Below are 14,221 nucleotides of genomic sequence, written 5' to 3'. Positions count from 1 at the left end.
TGTTTTGTTGTCTTACTTTATTAAATGGAGTCCCACATTCACTACGCCAAATTTGGCTTTTAGCAGCACCCCTACGAAAGCGCTTTTAGGAAAAGCGCTGGCATAGGCTTCGCTAAAGACAAAATTAAAAAACACGCTAAAAAAGCGCTCTAATAGTGGGGGGGTATGAAAGCGCTTTTAAGAAGCGCTCTGGTAGGGGGGGGTTATGAGAGCGCTTTTCAAAAGCGCTCTGGTAGGGGGGGTACGAAAGCGCTTTACAAAAGCGCTCTGGTAGGTGGGGGGAACGTGGGGGGAACGAAAGCGCTTTTCAAAAGCGCTCTGGTAGGGGTGTTTAATGAGAGCGCTTTTTGTCAAAAGCGCTGGTATAGCCCAGGCTATGAGAGCGCTTTCCAGAAGCGCTTTAGTAGCCTTATTACTAAAATTAAAACCAAAAACACGCTTCTACTGTTTCTCACTTTCTCTCTTTCTTTTTCTCTCTGCACGCGAACCAGAAACCCCACCCCTCACCGTCGTCGGTCCTCCGTCCACCACCATCGCGCGAACTTCTTCTCCTCCGTCCACCACCATCGTTTCGTCTCCGTCTCTTCTCCTCTGGTAGCAACTTGCTTTGCGCCACCCAGGTATCACACTTCTCATAGCTTTCATATCTGGAAGGCTTCATGTTTGTGAGTATTTGTGAATATCAGTTGTTGTTCTTTGTTGTTTTCTTTTCCTCTTAGATTCATTATGAGATTGCAGCAGCTACAAGAGTTTTTTACTTGAGTATTTCTTGAATTAGAGGAAAATGTTAGGTTATTTCCATTGAGGGAACTATTTGATGAATACATATCTGAAACTATGTTCATCAATGGCTTGTAATTGATCCTAAATCATACATTTACTTGTGGTGAACTATGTTAATTTACAATGACTCCTACTGGGCCTTGAGTTTCTTCTTTTTGACCCTCATGGCATCACCAAAAGAAAGTGTAAAACTAGTGTATGTTGTATGCAATTCATGACATGCTTTCTATTATGTTCATGTTCTTTATGCATGTATTAAATGACTTTATGCTAATGTAAATATAAAATATTTTATTTTAGTATCACAGGGTTAAAAGGAGTCCAGGATATGATTTCTAAAATAAATTCAAATAAGTTATAAAATAAATTTGTGTATGGAATTTATTCTAATGCATTATAATTATCTGTAAGATAACCATTGATGGTGCATTGGTGGTGACTTCAATTCTATTTCTTCTTCGGACGAAAGAATTGGAGTTGCTAATAGAGGAAATAGCAACGACATAAGGAACTTCAATGAATTTATTGATAATAGTAATAATAGAAATTAAATAATAAATAATATATAATAATAGTAATAATATATACCTTATGAGAGTTGAATTAATGAGGAAGAGAGAAGGTAAAGAATGAAACAAGAGTGAGTTAATGTATATAGACAAGGATGATTCATAAGGTTTGCTTTTGAGCAAAAAGTTTTATAGCTTCGTGTTAGTAGTGGTGTATTTAATTAACTGCATCGTGTGTCTTGTGTTAGTAGTGTTAGTAGTGGTGTATTTAATTAACTGCATCATGAGCTATTCACCCATTCTTATTATAATCATACATTGAATTGAATTTCTTGTATAGGTCTGACTGGATTGATAACTTTGGATCTCTTTGGAGCTCGTATCATTGACTCTGGTACTACATATTTAGGAGTATGTACACACATCAAACTATTGTTGATTTCCTTTGTTCAATCGATTTTGTCTTGGTGGTTACTAACTTTGTGAATTTGCTATAGGGGTAACTTGTGTATAGTGAAAGTTTGATCGTTTCCCAGCCTAGTTCGACGTTTGGCGTTTTCTTGAGTTCGGTAACATCCGAGGTAAATTTCTTTCTCAAATTACTGGTATTATGATGAATTTGTCTGAAATTGTGTGATTATATATGTTACGTTTTATTGCTTCGGATTCATTCCGTTTATACTTTGCGTTTTGACAGAAACACATTAGTTTTATGTGTTTAGAGAGTTAATATAGGAGGTACTTACTAACTTTGTGAATTGAATTCGCCATAGGGGTTACTTGTGAAGAGTGGAAGTTTGACCGTTGTTGTTTAGCTTAATTAAGACATGGATAAGACATGGATGAATTCAAACCGATTGTCGAAAGAGTACGAGAAAGGGGTATGGGAATTTGTTGAGTTTGCGGTTGCGAACTCCAAAGACCCGCTTCGAATGCCGTGTCCTTGCTTGGGTTGCTGTTATGCCGGGGGTAAGGTTAACGGGAATCAGTTGGGATCTCATTTATTACGGTTTGGAATTGATAGAAGTTATACATGTTGGACAATGCATGGTGAGAAAAGTACCGGGAATGCTGGGTCGAGGTGTAATAGGAAGTATGCTTCAAACGACGATTGCACAGACACATACGATTGTGATCGTGTCGAAGAGATTGCAGAAGCGCTGGAAGAAGATCTAGCGGATTGTCCCAAAATGTTTGAGAGGTTGGTAAGCGATGCAGAGAAACCGTTGTATGTTGGTTGTTCAAAATTCACAAGATTGTCTGCGGTGTTAAAGTTGTACAACTTAAAGGCGGACAATGGATGGTCGGATAAAAGTTTCACAGAGTTATTAGCCCTTATGAAAGATATGCTACCAGAGGATAATGTTCTTCCCAATCGAACGTATGAAGCCAAAAAGATGTTGTCTTCTATTGGAATGAGCTATGATAAGATACACGCATGTCCAAACGATTGCGTTTTGTTTCGAAACGAGTATGCAGCGTTGAATGAGTGTCCTAAATGTGGTGCCCCTCGATATAAGAAAAAGTTGTCTCCTGCTAAAGTCTTATGGTATTTTCCTATAATTCCGAGATTTAGACGCATGTATCGTAGTGAGACCGATTCAAGACACTTGACTTGGCATGCAGATGAAAGAATTATTGATGGAAAGTTGCGACATCCGGCAGACTCACCACAATGGAGTAAAGTTGATACTGAATATCCTGAATTTGGAAAAGAAGCAAGAAACCTTCGGTTGTCATTGTCTACTGATGGAATGAACCCGCATGGTATTCAAAGTATCTCGCATAGCACATGGCCTGTGATTCTTATGATTTATAACTTACCTCCGTGGCTATGTATGAAGCGTAAGTACATGATGTTATCTATGCTAATTTCTGGGCCTAAACAACCAGGGAATGACATAGACGTATACTTGGCACCCTTAATCGAAGATTTAAAGTTTTTGTGGGAGAGAGGTGTGGAGGTTTACGATGGGTATAGGAAAGAAAGTTTCAACTTGAGGGCGATGTTGTTTGGAACAATTAATGATTTTCCAGCATACGGAAATCTATCCGGGTACAGCAACAAGGGTCAAAAGGCGTGTCCTGTTTGTGAAGATGAAACCGATACGACACGATTGGCGCTTTGTCAGAAGAATGTCTTTCTCGGCCATCGTAGATTCTTAAATTCTAATCATCACTACCGTGGGTGGAGAAAAGCATTCAATGGAGAGGCCGAACATCGTACAGCCCCGCCTTTTTTGTCAGGTGATCAAATTTTTGAAAAGGTGAAAGATGTGAGCACTCAGTTTGGCAAGCCTTTTGCACATTCAATTGTCAAGGGTGGGTGGAAGAAGAAGTCAATTTTCTTTGAACTTCCATATTGGAAGTCGTTGTACGTAAGACATTTCCTGGATGTTATGCATATTGAAAAAAATGTATTTGACAGCGTTATAGGTACGCTACTCAATATACAAGGAAAGTCTAAGGATGGCGTTAACATAAGGAATGACATGGTAAACATGGGGATGAGAACTGAATTGGGGCCCGTGACGAAAGGAAGACGAACATATCTGCCACCTGCTGTTTACACTCTATCTAGAAAGGAGAAGAAAACATTGTGTAAGTTCCTCAGTGAAGTAAAAGTTCCAGAAGGCTACTCTTCAGATATTAGAAGACTTGTGTCCATGAAAGACCTCAAGTTAAAGAGTTTGAAGACGCATGATTGCCATGTTATAATGGAACATTTTTTACCAATAGGTATACGTTCTATTCTGCCAGAAAAAGTAAGAAGCGCAATAACTAAGCTGTGTTTCTTCTTCAGGTCTATTTGCAGTAAGGTGGTCGATCCCGCGATCTTACCAACATTGCAAAATGAGATAGTTGTTACTTTATGTGATCTTGAAATGTATTTTCCTCCCTCGTTTTTTGACATAATGGTTCATCTAGTCGTTCATCTTGTGAAAGAGACACAACTGTGCGGACCAGCTTATATGAGATGGATGTACCCTGCTGAACGTTATATGAAAATATTAAAAGGGTACGTGAAAAACAGAAGTCGACCGGAGGGTTGTATTGCCGAGCGATACGTTGCTGAAGAAGCGGTTGAGTTTTGTACTGAATATCTGTCAAATGTTCAATCAATTGGACTCCCCAAATCTCATATTGTCGAAAAAAAAGAAGGAAAAAGGCTAATTGGAAATAAAGTTGTGACAGTATCAATGGTCGAACGGGATCAAGTGCACTTGTATGTTCTGCACAATGAGATTGAGGTTGAGCCGTTTGTTGAAATGCACAAAGTTGTTCTCCGAGATTTAAATCCAAATAGAAATGAGAACTGGATAGTACGAGAGCACAATCGAAGTTTCATATCGTGGTTTAGAGATCATATTTATTCAAAGTATCGTTCAGATCCTGCTTCAGTAACAGAAAGGTTGAGATGTTTAGCCTATGGTCCATCTGTAATTGTACTTTCTTATAGCGCATACGCAATTAATGGATACACATTTTATACCAAAGAACAGGATGATAAAAGTACTATGCAAAATAGTGGTGTTACCTTGGTAGCTGAAGCTATGCACATATCAAGTGCGAATGACTTAAATCCGAAATTTGCAAATTTGTCATATTTTGGGGTTATCGAGCGCATTTTGGTGTTTGATTACGCGAAGTTTCAGATTCCTGTATTTGGTTGCAAGTGGGTTGAAAATAATAGTGGCGTACGAATGGATAAGTCAGGATTTTTGCAAGTGGATCTCAATAGGGTAGGGTACAAAGATGAGCCTTTCATTCTAGCCTCTCAAGCTAAACAAGTGTTCTATGTCAATGATCCGACAAGTACGAAATGGTCTATAGTGCTTTTATCTAACAAAATAGTTGATGAAAAAATTGAAGATCAAGGTGATATTGGTGTTGGCATTGAATCTTGTACAAGAAACGATCAAAATGAGAATGAATCTTGTATTAGAAATGATCATAATGAGGGTATTTGGATCAATCCAACCGTCCGCATTGTTAAGAGACGCGTAGTACACAAACCTACCAAGAAAAGAAAGAGACGTTAGTGATAAAGGTAATAGTATACATAGTCCGACTAATTTGTTTTATTCAATTTGGTGCATATTCTCGTTTTGTACATAACTTTTGAACCATGTATCCGCTTGTTGACTTCTTTACATGTAACTATACTATTTTGACGATTCCGGAGCTGCTCATGCACTTATCTTTACATTTCGGGACTATTTTTTTATCGGTTTTGCTTCTGCCCGTAATCAAAAGTCGGGCTTAGGGTCTGAATTTCGGAAAACCGACTTTGTTTTTGAGTCCGTGGCGACGTTTTACCATAGCCATGTAAATTTCGTTCAATTCCGATAACTTTCTTTTTTTACGCTTATTTTGATTTGTACCGATTTCGTTTCCGATTTACTTGTACATGCATGGTTTGACTTCCATTTGACTTGTATAGATTGTTAGCTTATTAACAGTGTACTAATGTGCTTTAGTTTGTTTGATACAGGTTCAATGGCTTCAGATAGAGATGCTCCACCTGAAAACCCACCTGAAAACTTACAAGAAAACTCACAAGAAAGAGTTGCTTCGGATACAAATGCTCCACCTGATACTGAAGCAAAAGAGGTTGCACGAGGCATCACTATTATGAGGGATATCATACGACATAGAGACCAAGGATTAGTATACCGATTGGAATGGAATTCTGATAAACAACCAATTGGTCCTAATTCTGCAAAGTTGACAAGTTATATTGGTACACTTGTCCGTATGCATATTCCAGTCTCCATAGCTACCTGGAAATCGAAGACGAAAAATTTAGAATTGGAGGAGAAAAAACAAGCGATTTGGGAAGAGCTTCAGGTATATATCATATATGGTTAATTGTTGTTATTATCTTGACGATAAATTGTTTAAATTATTTATACTAACACACTATGCGTACTCTTTTTGCAGAGGACTTTTGAGATACCAGATGAACGTAAAAGCTACATACTTAGTTTGGCCGGCAAGAGATATAGAGGGTGGAAAAGTTTTTTGACAAACACCTATCTTAAGGATAAAGATGGAAAATTTCTTGAAGTTGCACCGGGACGGCCAACAAAGTATGCGACCTTCATTGATGAAGCAGATTGGGCTGAGTTTGTAAAGCAAAGAGATGAAGCTTTTCAGAAAAAGAGTGCCACGAATAGGGAGAGAGCATCCAAACCCGCGTATCCATACAAAAAAGGGCGTTTGGGATATGCACGCTTAGAGGATAAAATTGTAAGTAAATAGAAATTCGATTTAATTAATTGTCTACATGTGCATGTTTTAATTGACGATTTTATCGTTTGTGTCAATGCATAGTTGGAGGAGACTAAAAGTGAGGAAGCTTCACTTCCTGTACATGTGTTGTGGAAGGAAGCTCGTGTGGGCAAGAATCACGCTGTCGATCCCGATGTTCAGAGAGTTTATACTGAATGTGTAAGTATAATACTGTGTCTTTAATTAAATCAAATGTTTTTTAATATATAAATGACTTTTTATCTCCACTAATAATTATTTAAATGTAAATGAATTACAGGAGACCTTGTCGCAATCGGCATCCACCGGTGAGGAGAGCGTACTTAGTAGAGTACTAGATGCTCCCGAGTATCCCGGTCGGGTGAGGGGTAAGGGTCATGGTGTGACTCCAACCTCTTTTTATAAGAGTTCTAGGAGAAGATCAAATCTTACCAATGAAGAAGTGTTGCAAAAGTTGCAGGAATTGCAAGCACAGGTCTCTGAATTGCAAAGAGATAAAGATATGTATATGAGAGAAAAGTGCAACACTTCATCGGTGAGAGAAACTAGTGATAAGGCTAGTATCAACTATCAAAAGAAATTTCCCGAGGTAATTATAAGTTTTTTTCCTTACAAACTGTTCTATTTTATTAATGATAATGACTTTATATTTACTTTTGGTTTAGGGCATTTCATCTTGCCAACTATACTTATCGGAACCGAATTATCGACTAGTTGGCAAGGGAAAAGTGCACAACACTTCGGGAGATTTACTTCACCACAGACCGCTCCCGGATGGACACCTGAAAGTATCGGTGGATGTTGTATTAGATCGTGATGCGATTCTACCGGTACCTGACATGGTCTCAGAGACGACATTGCTGCGAGATGCAATAGGATCGTTTGTTGCATGGCCCTCGGAGCTCATTACCATTAGTGATGAGGTAAATTGAAAACGATTATGAATCATTTAGTTTTCGAATGTCAATTCTAAACCGTTTATTAATTATGTTTTACATTTTATTTTTAGACTGCTCCTATAAAACCCGCAATTAAGGGTAAAGGGATTTTACAGGAGGAGGAGTCTGTTGCATCGCTAAAAGAGGTACATTTAAAGTGTTAATATATAATCTGAATCAAAATATGCATGATTTTATATTTTACCTAACTTATATGATTTTTAGGCATCCGCTCGGGAGTCACAACAAGTGACGCAGCAGGTTCGTAGCGTACCACCCAGTGGTCCTCCGAAGCAAGCGGCAAGAAAAGGCGGTGCTTTTGTGCCTCGATACCGGGCGACACTCGCAACAATGGTTGATATGTCCGATATGAAGGATGGTGCTTTACGGGAAATCGATATGGATGAAAGTGTCTTCGGTATTGAGTTCAAGTCACATATTACAATTGACGACTTGCAAGAGATTTTTGACCAGGATCAACTAGGCGTCAGTAATATGCAATCATACATCCGGTAATATTCACTCATCCGATATATTATTTAATTAGTCCCACAATATAATTTATTTACACTTTTCAATAAAAAGAATCTAATGTTTATTATGTTTTTATTTAAGGTTGTTGTATGACAGAGTGTTGCGCGGGACTGCATTGTCTAACAGATTCCGGTTCGTGTCTTCCGCCCATTGCAGCGGAATGGAAATTGTTTCGGATCCGGAATCTGTTAGACAGCGCTTAGTCGATAGATTCATGTCCACCGGCAATACAGAATGTCTGCATCTTTGGGCGTATAATACCCGACCAGTAGGGTTAGTTTCTCATTCTTTATTCATCTAATCTCTGTTTCTTTAGTGTATAGCAATATTTTCATATAACCTATTGTTTTAATTTATAGAGCACACTGGTTGCTGCTTGCTATCAACCCGATAAGGGAAGTCGTGTATTATCTGAATTCGGTAAAGGGTGAATGGACCAATTATCCGGCCATGAAGGAAATCGTTGATTTGTAAGTGGGATCGTTCTAAATATATATTCGTGTATATTTATATATTTACTTATTTGTGGGATTGATCTAAACATATGCTTTTATATATTTGTTAATTAGATCAATACAAGTATTCCGTAGTCAACGGGACGCACAGGTATCCCGGACTAAATCAAACAACATCACCTGGATCGAAGTGCAGGTACATTACTTTTCACAAATTTGCTTATAATATTTATGCTACTTGGTAAAACAAGACAACTTATATAGAATCTTATTTGTTTTTCTATGTAGTGTCCGATACAGCGTAACAGTTCAGACTGCGGATACTTTGTATTGAGGTTTATGAAAGAAATCATTCAGGCGAATCAATTAGAGATTCCTCCCACGGTATAAAGTTATAACTTAAGATAATTTCATATAATTTATTACATTTACCTAAATATATTATTCATATTATGTTTTTGTTTTATAGTACCTTGACGAATTCCGTGCTGCTGGGTACTCGAAGCTAAAGTTAGAAGAAATCAAAGAGGAATTGTGTCAATTTTATATTAAGCAATTTTTCATGCAGATTTGAACTATAATATTGTTGATTTTGTAATGATGTATATATATAATTTTGTAATGATGTATATATATAATTTTGGATATTATAATGGTATATATTAGTATATATATTGTCTTACTGATGGCTGAAATAATATAGTCGAAAATATATTACAGGTCGAAAATATATTACAGGTCGAAAATATTACAGGTCGAAAACATTACAGGTCGACTGGGAGGATTAAATTATAGGCTGCACATAAAAATACCTCATTTAGCAACTACAGCGCTTCTAAAAAGCGCTCTTAAAGGTCCACATACTAGAGCGCTTCTTAGTAAAAGCGCTGGCAAAGACCAGTAAAAAAGCAAAAAAAACTAAAAAATTACGCAGCATACAAAAGCGCTTTGGGAAAAGCGCTCTGGTAGGCCCCCCTATGAGAGCGCTTTGTCTGGAAAAAGCGCTCTCATAGGGGGGCCTACCAGAGCGCTTTTCCAAAAGCGCTTTTGTATGCTGCGTAATTTTTTAATTTTTTTTGCTTTTTCACTGGTCTTTGCCAGCGCTTTTACTAAGAAGCGCTCTTAAAGGGGGGTCTACCAGAGCGCTTTTTCCAGGAAAGCGCTCTTATAGGGGGTCCTACCAGAGCGCTTTTTCCAGGAAAGCGCTCTTAAAGGGGGGGTCTACCAGAGCGCTTTTAAAAGCGCTTTCGTAGCCTACGCCAGCGCTGGCTTTGGCAGCGCTTTAAAGCGCTGTTAAAGGCCAAAAAAAGCGTTGTGAAAGCCCTTCCGTGTTGTAGTGATTGGATTGCATGCAGATTCAAGAATTTCCACGTCGAAATGCAGCTTAAAAATGAAGTATCTATACTGTTTGATAAATCGACAGGACATAGAGCAGCTCTTGTAGCATCATGGTTACGACCAGTGTATGCAAAAACGAGAGTCGAGACGTAAAAACGTTCGACTTTACGTTCCATTCACATGCATTCGTGCTGCCAGTCTGTTGGAAACGGAAGAGTGAAACTCGGTAGAAACGTACGATTTGTTCCAGCAAAAACGTTGGAAAATTTGAAATCCAGCCGCCCCAATTTTTTGGGTTTTAAAAAAAAAACCTATTTTTTAGCTGGATATGGATCCGGTATATTAAAAAATAATAAAAAACAGCATTGGCAAACGTGTTACACCGCTTGCAATTCTCTCTCAAAAAGTAACCGTTTGCCTCCATTAATATAGTATCAATATATAACCAATATAATAAATATAATAATTATTTCATACCTAAAATGAAAACTATTTGCAATAATTAGTCACCTAAACCTAGCCTATAATAATTATGATTATTCTCTATCCTTATCTATTTCCTTTGCATGCCTCTGATCATTATTAAACCTAGCCTATAACAAAAACTTAGCTTCAACAGTATATACGGTTCCTCTTTTACTCTATTTTACTCTAATTATAAAACTTAGCTTCTTCTACTCTATTTTATCGTTCATCTTTATTTCAACTCCTTTTCTCCTCTTCTTCTACTTTATTTTACGGTTCCTCTTCCTCTACTTCTCTGTTTTATCATTTTTCTATTTTTCATTTTTTTCTCAAATGGCTTCTGGAAGTGCATCAGTACCTCTTGCAACTAACAGAAATGTTCCAAAAAACGCTCGTGGAAATAAGTCCGATCCTGCATGGAAACATGCTTTACCAATTCCAAACTCAACAAAATGGAAATGTAAGTATTGTAAGGAAGATTTTAGTGGAGGAGTTTATCGAATCAAACACCATTTAGCTGGAACTAGTAAGGATGTCAAACCATGTAGAGCTGTTCCAGATGAAGTTAAGAAGGAAATAGTGAGTGTTGTTGTGGAGTTGCAGACTAAGTTGATTCAGAAATCAAACCTGTATGATATTGAAGAGCCTACTAATGTCGGAAAGAGAAAAAGTCAGGAGGAGATTCTTAACACCTCAAATATGTTTAAGAAACGTGGAGTGGGAGTGACTTCTCAAGCCACTATAAACAACATATGGAAAAAGGAAATGAGAGAGGATGCATGTAAGGCCATTGCTTTATGTATTTACAATAATGCTATTCTATTTAATGTTAGTAATAGTGAAGAATGGAAGACAATGTTTGAACTTGTTGCTAAACATGGTCCAGGTTTTAAACCACCATCCAATTATGAGGTTAGAGGGAAATATTTAAATTTTCACATGAATAGGATTAATGATGAATTAGATGAGCACAGGGCTGTTTGGAAGAAGTTAGGTTGCACTATAATGACGGATGGGTGGACTGATAGGAGGAGAAGGACTATACTAAATTTTTTGGTGAATAGTCCTAAAGGAACTGTTTTTTTGAAATCTATTGATGCATCAGATATAAGCAAGACTGCAGACAAGGTGTTTAAAATGATTGATGATGTTGTTGCGGAAGTTGGGGAAGATAATGTGGTCCAGGTTGTAACGGACAATGCAGCGAATTACAAAGCAGCAGGAGATTTATTGATGCAAAAGCGGAAGCAGTTGTATTGGACACCTTGTGCCGCACACTGTATCGACTTAATGTTAGAGGATTTTGAGAAAAAGATCACACTGCACAAAGAGACAATTGCAAGCGGTAAGAAAATCACAACCTTCATTTATGCAAGAACGGGCCTAATTTCATTATTGCATAAATTTACTAAAGAAGGTGATTTGATTCGACCCGGCTTAACTCGCTTTGCCACTTCATACTTAACCTTGGGATGTTTGTATGAAAATATGGCATCACTAAAAAATATGTTTACATCAAACGAGTGGAAGTCTAGTAAACTTGCAAAGAGTAATGATGGGATCTTTGTGGAAGGTTTGGTTACTGATAAGAAGTTTTGGAAAGATGTTGTGTATTGCATAAGGGGTGCTTTTCCCTTAATTAGGGTACTTCGCATGGTGGATTCAGATGAGAAACCAGCCATGGGTTTCATTTATGAAGAAATGGACAGAGCAAAAGAGAAGATTCGATCAGACTTCAAAGGTGTTGGTAGCAGGTAACTAATTTGATAATTTCTTTTGGTTTAAAACTTACATACTTAGTTTCAAATCTAATTCATTTCCCTCTTAATTAGTTACAAACCGATATGGAAAATTATTGATGAAAGATGGGATAAGCAATTACATCGGCCATTGCATGCTGCTGGAAATTTTCTTAATCCTATCTTGCATTATGCTCCGGAATACGTCATTGATAATGAAGTTGCGGATGGAATGTATGAGTGTTTGAATCGGATGGTGCCGGACTTGGAAAAGCGTTCTAAGATTGATTACCAACTTGAAAGCTTCAAAGAAAAAGATGGAAAATTTGGTTGTGATTTAGCTATTCTAGCACTTAAAACCAAAACACCAACACAATGGTGGGGGTCTTATGGAAGTGCATATCCCGAATTGCAATGGTTTGCAATGCGAGTGTTGAGTTTAACTTGTAGTTCATCTGGATGTGAAAGGAATTAGAGTGTTTTTGAAAGGGTAAGTAATATTTTAAATTGAGTATTCAACTTTTAATAATCTTGAGTATAAGTTTTAGATTTTAATTTTTTTTAAATTTATTTAGGTCCACACTAAAAAGAGGAATCGTTTAAAGCAAAAAACTATGAACGACGTAGTTTATGTGATGACTAATTCAAAGTTGGGAAAAAAGAAGGAAGCTAGGAAATCTTCGTATAACTTTTATGAAGATATTCCTTCTGAAGATGAATGGCAAGAGAATAGAGATGGTAATGGTCATATACATGAAGACATCATACTTAATGATGGAGAAGATGTTAGTAGTGTTGGTGTTGTTGGTGATGATTTGGATGTTCCTCCTAGTCCTATTAATGATGATCCAATTGATGAAGAATTAGAAGCGAATGAAGATGAAGAACTAGAAGAAAATGAAGATGAAAATGAGGATGAAGACGACTATCCATATATGAGATTTGATGACATTTGAATGTTTCAAGTAGTTGTTTTAAGCTTGTTTTAGTTATGAATTTATGAATATAGATGGTGAACTTATGAATTTTTTATTATGATTTAGAACTTATTTTCTTTATATATGATTATTTTTGACATAATTATAAAACTATGCATATATAAATATACTTTTTATCAGTAGTAGAAACTTACGTTCCGTGCTACGTTTCTCGAGTTACGTTTTTTCAATCCTATACCGTTTCCGTGTAAACTCTAGAGTTTTTAAACATTGGTTACGACGTTCTCCATCTTCTCTCATATATACTTTTCTAGCATCATTTGTTTAACATTGAAAAAATTATAATTTGTATTTTTTAGATGTACTCTGGCAGGTACATAAAAGCATGGAAAAAACATTAATAGCTCAAACTTTAAAATGCAAAATAGTGTTCTTACTGATGAAAAATCTTACTGTTGTTGTAGAACGTAATGAATGAGTAGAGCAGTTAATCCAAGTGGCTTTACTATGCACACAAGGGCCGTATTGAATGAGTTTGGGAAGGAGATTGGAGTGGAAAGAGCATTGATAAATGAAGGGGGGTGATGTGATGGTGCAGTTGTTGAAGAACGGGTTGAGCTTGAACAATTTGTACAGAGGAAAGACAGGTAAAACAAAATAACTTATTTGAGTCCCACATCGAATATTTGTCAACACAAGAAAGTGAAAATCACATCGCAACTTTCCCACGTGATTTCCACGTCGCAACGAAACATGATTTATATAAGCGAATCAACGATGTGAAAATCACGTCGCAACTTTCTCACGTGATTTCCACGTCGTAAGTCCCCAACAATCATCAGAATTAATTGTGCTATCTGCCATAACCTGCACATAGTCAAGTCAAGTTCAGGCCGTTTTCCCTCTTAAAGTGTTGCAACGTGATATACACGTCACAACGTAAAATTTAAAAATTTTAAATTTCCCACCATGTGTACGTTACAGGTTTTTGAATTTTAAATTTTATTTTAGATGTTGCGACGTGGGAATAACGTCACAAATATTTTTTTTAAAAATAAACTCTGACTAGTTTCAATTTTTAAATATAAAAAATATATGGTGACGTTGATTATCACGACGCAACAACACTTTTTAGCCACATGGTAATCACGTCGCTGGGAGCATATTTCCAGTAATACTATGCAGGGTAATAACTAGAAGACGATACAATCTCTGAAGACGATGATGAGGTTAAACATTTTTCTATGC

The 14,221-nt window shown here is 37.0% G+C and overlaps 1 protein-coding gene and 1 pseudogene across 2 annotated transcripts; both read left to right on the top strand.

Moving 5' to 3' along the window:
• Nucleotides 1-362: 362 nt before the first annotated feature.
• LOC131644363 (uncharacterized) lies at nucleotides 363-9,142 on the top strand. 2 transcript variants are annotated; one of them, XM_058914846.1, is made up of 7 exons: nucleotides 363-620; nucleotides 7,880-8,016; nucleotides 8,120-8,311; nucleotides 8,398-8,508; nucleotides 8,608-8,689; nucleotides 8,782-8,877; nucleotides 8,963-9,142. In XM_058914846.1, exons 2-7 carry the CDS (start codon nucleotides 7,904-7,906, stop codon nucleotides 9,065-9,067), a joined length of 699 nt encoding a protein of 232 aa, XP_058770829.1. In that variant the 5' UTR covers nucleotides 363-620; nucleotides 7,880-7,903; the 3' UTR covers nucleotides 9,068-9,142. The 2 variants fall into 2 exon arrangements, with proteins under 2 accessions (XP_058770829.1, XP_058770828.1); XM_058914845.1 differs by lacking the exon at nucleotides 363-620 and having other exon boundaries at nucleotides 7,746-8,016.
• Nucleotides 9,143-10,629: 1,487 nt separating this feature from the next.
• Nucleotides 10,630-12,991, top strand: LOC131656097 (uncharacterized; annotated as a pseudogene).
• The last annotated feature ends 1,230 nt before the right edge of the window (nucleotides 12,992-14,221 follow it).

The sequence above is a fragment of the Vicia villosa genome, linkage group LG1 (assembly GCF_029867415.1).
Source record: "Vicia villosa cultivar HV-30 ecotype Madison, WI linkage group LG1, Vvil1.0, whole genome shotgun sequence".
NCBI classification, from domain to species: Eukaryota; Viridiplantae; Streptophyta; class Magnoliopsida; order Fabales; family Fabaceae; genus Vicia; species Vicia villosa.
Note: the sequence above shows the minus strand (reverse complement) of the source record. Positions and strands in the feature narration are given on the sequence as shown.

Coding starts and splice junctions, on each gene's coding strand:
- LOC131644363 (XM_058914845.1), top strand. CDS start 7,856: ATGGTTGATATGTCCGATATGAAGGATGGTGCTTTACGGGAAATCGAT. Junction 8,017..8,119: donor AATATGCAATCATACATCCG/GTAATATTCACT, acceptor TTTTTATTTAAG/GTTGTTGTATGACAGAGTGT. Junction 8,509..8,607: donor ATGAAGGAAATCGTTGATTT/GTAAGTGGGATC, acceptor TTTGTTAATTAG/ATCAATACAAGTATTCCGTA.